Source organism: Macadamia integrifolia, chromosome 4 (genome assembly GCF_013358625.1).
Source record: "Macadamia integrifolia cultivar HAES 741 chromosome 4, SCU_Mint_v3, whole genome shotgun sequence".
In the NCBI taxonomy this organism is placed as follows: Eukaryota; Viridiplantae; Streptophyta; class Magnoliopsida; order Proteales; family Proteaceae; genus Macadamia; species Macadamia integrifolia.
The window spans coordinates 33,572,022-33,587,611 of record NC_056560.1 but is presented as its reverse complement, the minus strand read 5'-3'; the positions used below and the strand labels follow the sequence as shown (position 1 = coordinate 33,587,611).

At 38.0% G+C, this 15,590-nt stretch overlaps 1 protein-coding gene across 2 annotated transcripts; it reads right to left on the bottom strand.

Annotated features, from left to right (window-relative positions):
* Positions 1-5,663: 5,663 nt before the first annotated feature.
* LOC122075215 (transcription factor bHLH130-like) lies at positions 5,664-8,916 on the bottom strand. 2 transcript variants are annotated; one of them, XM_042640164.1, is made up of 6 exons: positions 7,309-8,916; positions 6,777-7,132; positions 6,499-6,675; positions 6,318-6,383; positions 6,160-6,228; positions 5,664-6,065 (listed from the first exon to the last, which is right to left on the bottom strand). In XM_042640164.1, exons 1-6 carry the CDS (start codon positions 7,979-7,981, stop codon positions 5,994-5,996), a joined length of 1,413 nt encoding a protein of 470 aa, XP_042496098.1. In that variant the 5' UTR covers positions 7,982-8,916; the 3' UTR covers positions 5,664-5,993. The 2 variants fall into 2 exon arrangements, with proteins under 2 accessions (XP_042496098.1, XP_042496099.1); XM_042640165.1 differs by having other exon boundaries at positions 6,777-7,129.
* Positions 8,917-15,590: the final 6,674 nt, after the last annotated feature.

Sequence of the window (15,590 nt, the reverse complement as noted above, 5' to 3'; positions counted from 1 at the left end):
ATGTCAAGGGTTTTCTAAAACCCCTAATCCCCACACAATTAAAATTTTGTATTTACACATATAATACATAAGTGTGGAGCTAGGATGTGACATTTTAATCAATAATCAAATTTCAAATCAGAATCACAGATCATACTGATAGCATATTCCCAGGTATGTTTAATCATCAGTTTCTTTTTAAAAGATTAATTATTTTTAATTAGATTTTCAAAGTTTTATTTTCTTTCTTGGTTAATTTATATTTTTTTGAAACAAAACATGTGAGCAAGTCCTTGAGGTGTAATTGACCACAAGATTTTAGTTCGTCGCGGGCAGATTTAGAGGCATCGTCTAAACTAGTCGAATTAGAAAATCTCCTTCCATTATCGGTTATCCAACTTTGTAGACCTTTCAACTGTTTTTTACAAGTTTCATTTTGCCATATTGTGCATCATGCTTGATGACTTGTGGTTGCTCTCAGTTTTACCAAATAAATTTATAAAAAAGTGATATGTACTACACATCCTCAAAACATGAAGGTAGTTAACCATGTTTACTTGGTTATTCCTTTTTGCTTTGTGTTTGAGGTGTTTCTGTTAGTTGGCCTGATTTGTTTCCTCCTTAGGGATTTGATGATATATATTTTTATTTTCTCTATCGATGGATTTAATTTTTTTATCAAAAAAAAAAGAGACCGGTTCCTTCACCGGTCCCTTCCCCCTTGGCTGTAAAGAGAGAACCTCTGAATTGATGGAATCTAACCCTTGGATTAGACCAAGAAAACGTATCTTGGACCTTTGTAACAAGGGGGTAGGAGTTAATAATACCACTCACTATTTGTAGGAGTACAATCATACCAACAAATCAGCTTAAATGAAAAGGTGGTAGAAAACTCTTTGGGGAAAAAAAAAAATTCTATGTTAAAGTGAGGAACTTCAATAGTTCAATATCACAATACCAACCATAGTTAGCAAATTCAGATTCGAGGAATTATTCGGGCGGAAAATTATTCGAAATAATTTGATTGGTTAATTTAAGGATTCCATCAAAAAACAGCGGTCAAAAAAGCGGACAAAATAAAAATCGGAGTCGGATTTGGATTCGAGAATTATTCGATTAAAAAAATAAAAGTCGGGCAAAAAATTTGGATATTATTTTTATAGTTTATTGTATATTTTTTATTTATCAAGTTGTTAACTTGATTTGTATACTTAGAAAGAGCAAATTACTTTATACAATAAAGTAAAAAAATTATGAAAAAATTGTCATCAAGCGATGGAAGCAATAGTTATTAATTCAATTTCTACTCATGAAATAGATTAGGCCCCAAAACAGTGAAAGCAAGATTACAACTACAATAAAACAAATAAATAAATTGATCATAAAACATTTTCACTATCTTTTTGCTTGGGTTCACAAGACCCATATTGCACTAAGACGCACTAATTTTTCAAAATTAAAGCAACAATATAAAAGAAGATGATCGATATGGCGATATGAATCTGTCCTGGTCCCCCGGAACCTCAAATTCTCCATGAATGCTTGATATCTCCCCTATCTTAGGATGAACTGATGAAGTTATGAGAAAGAAATGAAACAAAGAATAGATTCGTATGATTGTTACAGAAGAATTAGGTGGAGAAAAAAGATAGGAAGAAGGAGGCGGAAATTTGGGGGAGAAGAAGATTAAGAAAAAAAAAAAAACTATTTCAATGGTGGGGTACTATGAGTTTCATATATCGATGTTTTTTTTTTTTTTTTAATACTGTTTAAGTGGACCGAATAATTCGGTTTAATTCGATTCGGCCCGAATTATTCACATTTTAAAATCAAATTAGTAAAAAGCGCGTTTTTTACCGAATTTTATTTTTAATTCGGATTTGGTCAGAATTTTTTATTTAATTTGGAAAAATTCTGTTCGACCGAATAATTCGCAAATTATTCTGCCGAATTGTTAACTAGGATTCCAACACAAAAGAGCATCAAATACTAAAGCCTTACCCCCGCCCCCCAACCCCTTTTTTTGTTGAGAAGGAGATTAAATGGGTTCATTTATGAATGGAAATATATTTCCCAACATTTTTCATATTTTTTTTTTAGTAACACCAGTATTTTTCATATAAGCAGATGCAATACAAAATATGAAAAAATTCAACTTCAAAATTTTAAATTTTAGGAATTCATTTTATGATTGGATTCTTTCTGTCATTCAGTGATGCCTAAATAGACTTTCTTTGCAACTTATTGTTCATAAAGGGGGATCAAAGTAGCAAATTTATAAAGAAAGTTTTTTTTTTTTTTTTTTTAAACAGTGCATCAGCACAATAATACAGTTGGTGTCATCTTATGAATGTTTTTCAGCCATTAACGACACTCATATACAAGCAAGGCTATTTTTTATATGTATTCTTGAAATAGATTATGGATCTAGAATGCATTTTTAAATCTAATTTTCATTCTTTCTTTCTTTCTTTATTTTTTTTCCAGAATGCATCCTAGATCTAGAATCTATTATGAGAATACATAACAAACATCGCTTAAGTGAATCTTAATTCTCAAATAAAAATATGACATCTAAAATACTATTCAACAATTAATCATATTTTTTAATTTTAACCCAAATATAATATGTATGCCAAGAATGTGTGAAGATGCTAAATTTCACAAAATTTAACCTAGCATGCATTGATTGACAAATAAAGGTTGATTAAGACATGGTTGAAGGGCCTTAGATTAGAACTGCCATTTGGAAGAGACATGTTGAAACATTTATGGAAAAAGGATTGGCACTGGCAGTGTAAGTAAAATAATTCTCTTATCTATATATGGAAAATAGAAACCCCACAAGCATTAGAATTTGGAAGTATATGATAATGCTAAAAAGTTCCATTAAATCAAGCCTTATGGAAACCATTAACTCAGGGAGGCTAGTCACTTTCCATTGTCTCCTTCCAGTCACATTTTTTGTTTTTTTGGTTGAAGCCTTCAGTCCCATTAATGCTGGTGTTTTCTTACACAGTATATTATGAGGTATCATTAAATCTTGGATGCATGGGCAATGCCTAAGAAGAGATGCATCTCCCAACCCTATCTATCCAATTTCAATTGCTTTCTCCCTCATGGGACCACAACATAAATTCTAATATTCTTAATAAAAAAATTATAAAAATGGTTCTTTGTTTACATTATTATGAGTTTTCATTAAATTAACACAAATATTTGTCATGCGTTAAGTTAGCTAAGGCCAGAAATTTTGTTGATAGAGAATTCTGAAGGTTCTTGTTCATACGTCGAGTTTTAGTTAAAGACACTCTCTAGCATAGTTTATATTTATGTTTATTATTTATTTATGAATAATTAATTATGATAATAAATAATAAGCTACAAACAATAATTGTTTAGGTTTTTTTTTTTTCCTGGTAAAATAATAGATTATATAATGAAAATAGGTTTGGTATACCAAAATGAGTAATATATTATTCATAATATAGCATACATTATAATAATATAAGAATAAAATTACTGTATTATACTATATAATATATATTAAGAGAGAGTGTGTTATAATCATGGATTTAGGGGACGGTATCCAATATCGATCCAGATCGGATTGGTGTGTATCGATCAGTTTTGCCCTTGCTTTTTTTTAAAGTACAAATTTTTACTGTTTTACCCCTGAAACAATATGAATAATCGATCCAAATCGATCAGGGATTAGGGATTGATCTCAGCCGATGACAATACAATATTGCCGACCGATACGATACTGATACTTAAAACTATGGTTATAATTGAGGGAGATGAATGGTAGTAAGATATTACCATTCGATTATTTATGAAGAGATTGACGTACTAAATTAGATGCATACATAGTAAAGGGATTGACGTATTAATTGAGAAGCATACGTAGTGATTGCTTGAATGTCTGAACGATCTCAACCAGAAATAGAATACTTCATTGGGAAAACAAGGAAATGCGACAAAGAAAACAACTCGACATCATCAATGATCAAAAACTGTTAAAATGGATAAAAGCAAAGCTAAATTCTAAAGAGTTTCATCTTCTACTGGTAATTGATTGGTGGCCGCAGCAGAGAAGGTACCAGCAGTACCCAAGGTTCCGTTGTTTTAAAGAGACAGAGATACAGTGTCTATCTATGTGCTTTTGTGTATCTTTCTGGAGTTCTATTTGTTTATCCTTCCACGGTAGCCTTAAAGTAGAAACATTACCAGCTCATTAGCCATTTGTGAGAAATCACGGATTCGGCTCCTCTCTTGAGCGTCCATCCCCTGGGTCTTGCCCATAGTTATTTAGGCGAGTACCACCGTGTTCAGGCGGTGATCCAACGGTTATTAGCGTCTCGTTTTCCATGACTTGTCAGTGCCTCGTTCTCTGTGCCTTCTCTCAAAATGTTGGATCACCGCCTAGACACGTGGTGCTCGTCCAAGTAGCTATGGAGCGACCTAGGCGATGAACACTCAAGAGAAGAGTTGAATCCAGAAATCATAGAACCAATATGCACTTCTTTTGCTATAAATATTATTTGATCGTGGATTTAGGTACAGGGCAACATGAATCTTTGACCTCTAAACAATTCTGTCGATAAAAAAAGGACATGTTTTTAAAAATTTTGCCCGATTTGGACTCGATAGTGACGACTTATACTGGGTGTTGATACTTACAATAAACCCTGTACAAGAAGAGTATTGATTCCAATCTGTAGTAGAAGAACTATCAACTTTTTTTTTTTTTTTTTTGGGTAACAAAAAAAGGGTGCTCCATGGTAGTGATCATAGCCCCCATATGGCAAGCAACTCTTCCGTAGGACCAATGGGTGCCAACTCGAGCGGTGATGAGTTGAGGGAATTTTCACCACTAGGCTACCAACCCCATTGATAAAAACTACCCACTTACAAGGGCCTTATATTGAATCAAATTCCTCTCCTAATGAGTATAGATCATTATTAGAGATTTGACTATCGACTGACTATTGAGAGCACCTGATGAGTTCCATTTCTATATGCTCAATGTGTGTTGGGCGATTAAGAAACAACACAGATAAAATAAGTATGGTTAAGTTGACGATATTGAGACAGATGAATGGTAAAACAAAACCAAAAAATAAAAAAATAAAATAAAAATAAAAGTATCTTGAGATTATTATCTAGATATAACGGTGGAAAAAAGAAGAAGAAACAGGGTGGAAGCCTTTGAGTACAATGATAATAAAGAATTAGTCTTACCAAGGACTGAAAGCATGAAAACACAGATTTGGGGATCGAATAGGTCCCTGCCCATTGAAGGATTGGTCCCGAATACTCTAGAATCGGCCCTCAGATCGGAAAATTCAATTATTGTGGTGGGTTGGACCAAGAATCAATCCTATTGAATTGGCTGAAACTGAAATCAACCACAACCAGTTTGACAGATCTAATTCAAATTTTTATACATTAGAGATTGAAAAATCAAGGGGGTTATCCATTTGTAGTAGATAAGGAGATCGAGATTGCTTGGAAATTGTCAACGACCAGAACAATAACTCCTTTGAAATTGGTCATAAGGAAATTATGTAATCTGCTTGATATTGTTGAATAACCTATAGCTGATAACTAACATGTTCTTAAGTATAATTGATTAACGGCGGAATAACTCATGTAGCTGAGCCCATTTAGTTGGCAAAAGGTTTTGGGCGACACCAGTTGAATTGAGATGAGAATTGATATAAAGAGGTCCTACTCCTCACTAAACCGGTACATGCATACAAAGGTATTTTGCCAAACATGTTCTATACAGTTCTATCTTTGTCTTCTATGGATTCATCGGTAACTTTTGTTAGCCTAGTGGGCATGGGTCTTTTTCTGCAGAAGAGATTATTAGCAGCCTTTTCTCTCTCCTCCACATCCAGCCATTGATAGTCTCTTCTTCTTCCTCTTCTGTTATCCTACAATGAAGAGTCAGCTTTGTTCACTATCTCCTCTGCCATACATTCTTTTATTTACTGTACAGAAGCAAGTCACACCACAGGACTTATGTAAGGTTTCGGCTTCCCGGAACAGATACAGTTACCCTGATTATCCGTGAGCTTCTGCAAGACAAATTGAAATTGTTAAGAGAAAAAAAAAAAAAAAAAAGAGATCTTTAATGAGAAGGGATTTAATGGTAATTATTGTCCCCATTACCTTGACCTGTTTTTGGAGTTCTTTTATGTAATCCACGGCCAAATCTAACATATCGGCAGTGTTGGTTTGCTGCCAAGAAGAATTTGTCTCTGAGACTTCGAGCTTCAACAACATAAAAAGCATAATTTGTTTGAGGGAAGTGGTCTGAAATAGTTTACCTTGTCCATGTTGGGTACAAGCTCCTGCAATTTCCTCATTCTTTCACTAATCCGAGTTCTTCTCACCTGAAATGGTGGATGAACTCATAAACCCACCGAGTAATATAATATCCTCATTGATATAATAAAGGGTTATATGAAACCAAGATTATAAATATACAAGAAGCTTTAAAGAATTTACCCTCTCTGCAATGCTCCGTGGGTGAGTGGCACAACCCCGCTTGGCACGGATCTTACAAGGAACAGAGTCTTGAAACTGTAAAAAATTAAATTTTTCCATGGCAGCCATCTCGGAGGAAGTCTTTGGCAAGCTAGAATGATGGGTCAAACCATAACGGCGGTTCCCTGCTTCTCCATTCTGAGAAATAATACATGGAATCAGGGAAACGTTAAAATTAAAAAGAAAAAGGATCGATCCATGACTAATTAAACAAAAAGCATTAATATTTCTAGTTCTACCTGAGTCTCCGATGGATTTAAACCAGAAAGCATCTTTCCATTGGCATCTCTAACTCTTTTCAGGCCAGAGAAATTCTCCGAAACAAGTGCAGAATCATCCCAAGAACCAATCTGGAAGCTCGGGATGTAACATCGATTGCTGCCATTGCTGTTTCCCAAGCTCCCATCATCTGGGCTGTTAGCTTCGATGCTTTCATTCCCAATTTCAGAGATCTGAGACATTAGCCCCGAGGAAGAGGGTGACCCAGATGAGAAATTTATCTGATTCTTCAACCTGCTCGTTGCTGGAGCTGCTTCTCTATTAGTACCATTCCCCGCTCTGAAATTCCCCACTCCCCTCGCTAAACCGTAGCCTGCTATTTGCTAAGAAGTTCTCAGTAATTCATTGCTTAAACTTGATATATCGCTATAGAGAAAATTTCATAGGGGATTTGCATATAACTACAGGTCCTACGACTGGGCTTAAGAAATTTTCTATAATTAATTAAGGAAACATAACAGGGGTGAGTTAAGAAGAAGTAAAGAGCTGTACCGTTTTCCACGTTTAGGTGAGAAAAAAGCCCGGCGGGAGAGCTGCTATGCCTGATAAGATTGGAGCCAGCTGCCTTCAACCGAGGAGGATTCTTGTGATCCAAGGCCATCGAATTCACCATCCTGTAAGAATTATCCATGGTGGCTGAGCTCTGACTAGGTAGAGGAGCCGGTGGCGCAGCTTGATAAAGCATCTGGGAAACTGAAGGGTACCCATTCTGCTGAGGAACAACCTCCGCTTCCTGCTCCATCGATGTCATGAACTGGGAATTCCTCTGATTAACCACTCTCGCGGTTGCCGATATTGCTGGAGACATATCGCCGATCTCACGAACATCAGGTGAAGGAGAACCAACGCCACCACCACCACCACCACAAGACATGAACCTTGCGAACATGCTCTCTGCCTCGGGACTCGACGAATGAGGCTGGAGGAAATCCTCGGTACCTCCTTCGCCCTCACCACTGCTACCGTCCACGTAGTTTTCAAGCAGGGAGCTCGTTGCAGAGCGCAACGGCATCGTACCGGGATTCAGCTGCTGCTGTTGGTGGCGATGATTGGGGTCCGAAGCCATGGTTTCTCTGCTCTTATGTTGCAGTTTTGGTTCCGAATGCTTGAAGGTCGAAGGAAACAAAAGACTCATGTCTTTCGAGGATGCTAGAGACGCATACATCCCCTAATGAGTGATGATCAGGACTCCAAATTAAATAATCTAACCCCCGCAAATTAACTAGATCGGAAATGAAAGAAAGAAAAAAAAAACCCTAGATCGTAGATGAAAGACAATAACAACAAATGATAAGATTCAGCTGAGATTCAGGTGATACTGGCAAATTCTGCTCTCTTCTTCAGCTTTCCATCAACAGGCAAGCTCTCGAAAACTTCAAATTAGTTAGAACTCCAAGCATCAAGCTGCTTCAGACGGATCGAACACCAAATCAAGTCACTTTAAGTAACAAAAACCAATTAAGCTCCACCTGAACCGAAAACTGGAATCCACCCCCATTTCCGCCTCTTCGCCATTAGAGCATCAACAGAAAAGCACTATCAACACCAGCTACCAGTACCACCCTTTCCAAACGCTACGTAATCTTTCTCCAGAGCTCCAATAATTCAGTCACGAATTCAGAAAAAGCAGAAAGAGCTAAAACTAGAAAAAAGCCACCTTAACACATCCACCCCACCACTGAAAACAGCAGAATCTCAACTTCCACAAGAAACAGAGAAGAAATTTGAGATCTCTCTGCAGTCCAAAGGTTTCTATCCCCGAAATCCAAATCACTGTGAGGAACTAAAGCTAAGAAATAAAGTTCAAAACACAAAGTGGAGAAGAGAGAGAGAGCGAGAGAGATACAACAAAGAAAAGGCAAAAGCAGAGAAGAAACCAATCCCCTTTCTTATCCTCTCTATATTTCTTCAAAGCACCGAAATCAAGGAAGCGTTTTGAAGCCTTTAGCGTCCACAGAAAGGTCGCTTCTGTTGTTGCTAATGGCAGCCAGAGAGCTCGATTGAGATTAGAGAGAGAGAGAGAGAGAGAGAGAGAGAGAGAGTTTAAGCTTTTCTTCTCTGCCAATGGAGACAGAGCAGTGTAGCTGAGGAAAGCCGCAATCTTCTCCACACGGCCACACACGCCATGTCTAAATATTTATTCAGCTAAGCTTATCAAAATGGACGTTTGGTTCTCTAATATCACGAAAATACCATGGACCAATTGGAACGAATAAGAGTGATTGGACAATCGTTAATCGTTTATTGTTTTGACGAAAATACCCTCGAAATAGATAGGACTTTGATGGGGTCTACGCGGTCGAGAAAATATGGGTCATGGATTCTTCCTTAGCTTCCGGGTCAAGCGAAACGGAGGCTCCTCCCCCTCTGAAGTTAGCATGTTGTCGGCCACACGGGTAGCAGAGATTTAAATCACGGAATCCGATGTCGATACCTCCGATACCCGCCATATCGGATCGAATCGGATTGGATCTGTATTAGTTTTTTTTTTTTTTTTTTTAATCCAAATATTATTTGGACTGGGGAAACCTCTAAAGTATTATTAATAAAATAGGAAAGAATACAAGAGGGACATAACCCGCCTTACCCCAACCCAAATAATAGAGGCACTCGCACTCTCAAAATACCACCGAACAAACTAAAGGAAAAATTACATTCTAAAAATTGGCCACCCAGCTTTTTCTTTCCTAACGATTCGGTTAAGATCTCTAGGAAGAGTTTGATCACCGAGAAAAATAGATCCTGTACCTAAAGTACAAGCCAAGTTAGCCAACCAATCTGCTGCTTTGTTACTTTCCCGAAAAGAGAAAGAGATTTAAGTTTTAAGAGAATCACATAGAGTCATAACTTCATCAAACTAATACCAGCAACTCCATAGCTCACATACCCTATTACCCACGTCCATACATAACCTTCACCCCTCGCTGAAGGCACGCAGCTCAGCCACAGAATTAGAACAAACACCATAGAAACTAGAGAAAGCCTCGAGCACTTTGCCTTCTTTATTTCTGATGAGACCTCCCCCTCCACTAATACCAGGGTTTCCTTTGCTAGCTCCACATACATTCAACTTAACTGATGTCACAGGGGAAAGCCAAAACATGAGAATTGGAGCTCTTTGCCTATGTAACAATGGGATTGATATTAAACACCTGCAAAATAATATTCTCCCTCATAGACGGACAATTTTTAAATTTTGACTTACTAACGGTTCCGGGCTTTAATAATTGGGTGTCAATCGATCCGTTCAGGTCCGACCAACCGGAGTGGCCCATTTATAAATAGGTAGTACACGATGCAAGGGGTAAGCTCAATGTGCCTCCCGACCGTCCCGACTCGTTTACAAGCCCAACTCGGACCGACACATTTAGGCCAACCTTTTATATAGGTATTTTGTTTTTTTAGGGATAGAATATGATATATATTGATATTTTTATCAATTATTGATTGTAATTGAGTGTAATATATTTTCAAAATTGTTGATGATTTAACAAAATAAATTAAAGTATCTTAAATTTAAGAAAAGTAAAGACCGTTTAAGGCCTGTTTAAAGTTTCATTGGTAGATTACCCCGTTTAAGGCTCGATTATAGCCCGATTAAAGCCTGAAACTCGACCGAGCCTGACTGAGCTTGACACGACACCGACCTAGACCGATACGTTCCTTAAATAGATAGGTCATGGTCCGAGGATATAGGCCCAATTAGGCCAACCAAGACCAGCCCGGCCCGACCGATTGACACCCCTAGTACAAACTGCAGAGAGTGAGTATGTGCCTTTGTGGTACTGACCACTGACGTAGGTTATGACAAGATATTGCCATAAAGTATAATTAAGGATTACGATTTTAATCATGTATAACTAAAGTTACTTTGATTACATTCTTAGTAGTGATTATGATGCGTAAAGAAAGCTAGTCAAATGAGTAAATTCCAAATTAACACACTCTCTCTATAGGATGGCATACCTTCTCCATTTCCCCAACAATGCAAAATCAAAATGGAACCAGAAATTTATTTTACAGGGAATCATTTGGAACTTTGGAGAAGTTAGTCCAAACCTAGGGTTATTCACTTGTAAAGTTTCAATCCAATTTGAGTTGGTCAAATGATAAACAAAGTATTCAAAATATATGACCACAAAGAAGAAAGGTAAATATAATATAGTAACATATATGAGAGGGTATTTGATTGAATTTTATTATGAAATGTGGTACACTATGAATCTAGATCAGTCATAATATCTATAAGATCAACGTTTACTTATTTTTTGGTTTAGGGTTCATATTTAAGTTTGTGTATAGGTGCTATATACATTACAAAATATAAAGTATATTGTCTACGAATATATATATATATATATATATTTACAAAGCTTCAATAAGAATATACAATAGCTTTAGTATTTTCAAATATAGCAAATGTATTTCATGTATTTGTAAAATAATCCAAAAATACCTTCATGTGTCCTCATATCGAATTTCCAACTGATACTATGTGGGAAAGAAGAAATTAAAAGTCAGGTCAAACTTTAAGATACTCTTTGTTTTTAACTCGAATGGATTAATTGATTACATTTTAGTTTTCCAATGCATAGGATATTTAGTCTTCCCCTAAATTAGAGTTAAAAATTAATGAGCACCCAAAAAAAAATACTTGAAATTCAAGATGCAAATTGAATAAACAAAAAAAATTAAAAATTATGAGGGATTATATGTTTTAAAAGACTTGTTATGAAATGCTATCCAAAGTTGGGAAGTAGTCATTGATTCTATTGAATTTAAAATTTAAAACATTAATCTCAGTTTATATTAAAAGGAAGTTCCATTACCAGAGAACAGAGGAGAATATTATATTAGACGGAAAATTTCCAAAGACAACAAAATTTTTTTTTTTTCTATGGGGTGGGGTGGGGTTAAGATCCATTTAGCTGAGATTCTTCAAACTTGTCGGGCCGTGCCTCTTTCTTCTTACATTCATCTTTACACTTTTCATCTTTCATCTTGCATTGTTGCATTCTTCCTATTGAAAAGCAAAGACCCATATAGCTGACCTCGTTAAGTTCGGATAAGGCTTGGTTTACTGTTGTAGCATAGGGTGGGGAAAGAGGGAAGAGGGAGAGAGATGATAAATCAATGTCAGTGAGTTTTTAGCCTACGTAAAAAGGGGTCAGGAGATATGTTTTGTAGTTTTCAATTACATATAACTGAACAAAGCTTCATCAAGAGAGTAATTATAAATACGGCCTATACGGTTATCTTCTCTATCTCCTTCGATAAGAAGTTGATCGTCCAACGTCAAGATGGCTGGGCCATTGATGGGCTTCGGATAAAAGTTCAGGAGCAGCCAATATTCGGATAAAGCTCGATAGAGTATTATCTAACCAAGCATGGAGATGCACTTTTGCTGAAGCCATTGTGATGATGCGTTCTCTGGTAGGCTCTGATCATCTTCCTTGGGGAGATCTCATGGTAATAGACCTTTCAGATTCGAAAGCATGTGGTTTACCCACCCTGAATGCAAGCAAGTAGCAACACAAGGTTCTTTCATGCGTCCACCATCCAAAGGAGGCACCGCAATAAAATTCTGAAGTTGAGAACTGCAACTGGGGAATGGACCAACTCGGAAGGAGAGGTTATCAAGGAGATTATTGATCGCTACCACTCCATATTCAGCTTGGAAGGCATAGATAATGAGGCCCTCTCTAGGGTAATTCAGGTTATTGACCATATGGTGGATAATGCTATGAATGAAGTCCTTTGTCAAAATCCTAGCATTGATGAGATCAAATCTGCCCTCACAGCAATGCCCCCCCTTCAAGTCTCCCGGCCCTGATGGTTTGCCTCCTGCCTCTCTTTCCAACATTTCTAATATCTGCCTTATCCCCAAAGTCAATCAACCGGAGAAGGTTGACCAGTATCGACCAATTAGTTTGTGTAATGTGGTGGTGGAGATTGTCACAAAAATTTTTGCACGTTGACTCAAAGGTTTTCTAAACCAAATCATTTCCCCTTCCTGTTGGCGTGATTCATGGAGAAGGAGATCAAGCCGTTGCACCAAATCTTCCCAATATTGAAGGGATCTCTCTCAATATAGTAGGGAATCATGTTGGTATGATTCATGGAGAAAGAAATCAAACCAGTGCACCCAATCTTCTCCATATTGAAGGGAATCCTCCCAATATAGTAGAGAATCAGGCACTTACTTGTGATAGCCGTATTTGGAGAGATACAAACTCTACACATTGCTGTCCTCCCGATTTATCCTTATCTCAACCATTGTACAAAGCTCTATTTAAGGATAAAGAGTCCTCCTCAAACAAGTTAAGTTGAGAAGAGGAATTTCCCCATGGATTAGGCTTCCTTCTCTGGGAAGACCGAACCATGTATTTCTAAGTCTCTATGTGTGTGTGCTTGTGTCTACTTCTTGTGTGAGTGAATGTGAGATTGAACACTTCCCAATCGGCTTTCACTCTGGAGCGGGTTATATCTGGCAATATTCTTCTGCTCATGAAGCCTTTCACTACATTAAGCGGAAGAAGAAAGGGAAGAAAAGATTGGTTGCTCTCAAGCTTGATATGGCCAAGGCTTATGATCGCCTAGAATGGAAGTTTGTGGAGAGTGTTCTTCTTCAGTTGGGCTTCAGTGATCGATGGGTTGCTATGGTTATGTCATGTATTACCTCTGTTACCTACGGGGTTCTCATTAATGGGGTTATTAGGGGTCAAGTCACTCCATCTCGAGGAATCCGACAGGGTGATCCTCTATCCCCTGTAATATTTGTGTTGTGCTCCCAAGCTTTAAGTTCCATCCTCAATAGAGCTGAATCATAAGGTTTGATTCATGGAGTTAAGATTCATCATCAGTCTACTCCGCTCACCCACCTCCTTTTTGCTGATGATAGTTTGCTTTTCTCTGAAGTGAATCTTCAAGAAATTCATGACCTAAAGGAGTGCTTGAGCTTGTATTGTAGAGCAAGCGCTCAACAGATTAATTGCCAAAAGTCCTCCCTCACTTTCAACCCAAACAATCCTCCCCGCATCAAGCGTTGGTGTTCACGCATTCTCAAAATGCCCTATGTGTAGAAACGCAACCCTAAAACGATGCAGAAGATAATGGAAAAACAAAACAAACAATGCACACGGATTTTACGAGATTCTACAAGGTTGCCTACGTCCCCGGTGATATGAGATCATGTTTCACTATCAATGGAGAATAGGGTTACAACGCTCGTCCTCACACCTCTCAGTATTGCTTGCATTAGAGAGAAAGAAACCCTCGCTACAAATATATAGCGAAAAAACCCTAATCCGGATTAAACTACAATTGCCCTCAAATAAAAAATTCGAGCTGGGGCTTGCGCCCCCCTACACCCCTGCTATGCAGGGGGGCCTCTTGCCCCCTTTGCAACCCCCACGGCCCGCTAACCGGCTAGTGGGACCGTCGTCCTGCCAGTCTAGGTGCTGCACCAGTACTCCCTGGATTAAACTGTGACGGAATACAAGACATCATACACCAACACTATGGGGATGGTCCTAAGAAGTATCTTGGTCTTCCTTCAGAGTTTGGAACATCCAAAACTGCTCTCTTTTAAGGAAATTCATGATCGCACTTTGAGGAAATTACAAGGGTGGAAACAAAGCTTACTTTCTCATGCTGGTAAGGAATTTTTGTTGAAATCAGTGGCCTTATCTATGAATACCTTTGCAGCATCCCACTTCAAGCTCTCAACATCTCATCATTCCAAGCTTAGAAGTGCAATCACTCACCTTTTTTGGGGGAGAATCAGATGGCAAAAATAAGATTTGTTGGATTGCTTGGAAATGGCTTTGTCGTTCTAGAGAGAGAGGAGGATTGGGATTTAGACAGTGATTCAAAACAAAGCCCTCTTGGGAAAGCTTGCATGGAGATTATGGAAGTTTCCTCAATCTTATTGGGCTTTATACATGAAACAAATATATTACTCATATTCAGATTTTCTTGAAGCTAGATTGGGTTCTAATCATTCTTGGGCTCGGAGAGGTATTATTGAAGGGAGGAAGGTGCTTCTTGATGGTTTATTGTGGGTGGTCGGTAATGGTGAGAGCATCCGGGTTATGGATGATTGTTGGCTTCCATCAACCCCTAACCACTAGCTTCAACACCCCAATATTAACTCCCATAGTGGCTTGATGGTCTCTAGCCTTATTGATGAAGAAAAAAGTTCTTGGAATATGGATTTGTTAGACCAATTGTTTCACCCGGAAGACAAAGCAGCTATTTTGAAAATTAAGCTCAGCCTCTTTTCACAGCGGGATAAAAGGGTGTGGGGAGGTGCCAAGGATGGTGTCTATTCATCCAAAACAGGTTACCACTTCCTTTGTAATCAGATCGACAACAGAGACTTAGCTATGACTGCTTCTTCATCTACCAACTCTCCTAGACAGCTTCCTCCCTCTGTTTGGAAACAAATCTGGAAGTGTCATAGCCTTCCTAAAATTCGAAGCTTTCTGTGGCGAGCGTGCTGTGGAGAGTCTTGCCTCGGGCACTGTGCTTAGTAAACATCAAGCCATCATTGATCCCGCTTGTCATCATTGTGGAGAACAAATGGAAACAATTAACCACATTTTGCTTGATTGCCCATTTGCTCGAGCCGTTTGGTTTGGGAACCAACTTTCCTTCTCCCCTCCTCAAGGTGATCCCAAGCTACATCATCTTATTGATTTTTGGAGCATTTTATTCTCCTCAAACGAGCAACTCGGAAAAATCACCTCTGGCCTTGCATCTTTTGTCTGTTG

Excerpts from the sequence above, each read along its gene's own strand:
- LOC122075215 (XM_042640164.1), bottom strand. The coding sequence starts at position 7,981 with ATGTATGCGTCTCTAGCATCCTCGAAAGACATGAGTCTTTTGTTTCCT. Across the intron at positions 6,229-6,317 it reads TTGTACCCAACATGGACAAG|CAAACCAACACTGCCGATAT; the intron begins GTAAACTATTTC and ends TCTTCTTGGCAG. Across the intron at positions 6,066-6,159 it reads AACTCCAAAAACAGGTCAAG|AAGCTCACGGATAATCAGGG; the intron begins GTAATGGGGACA and ends TTTGTCTTGCAG.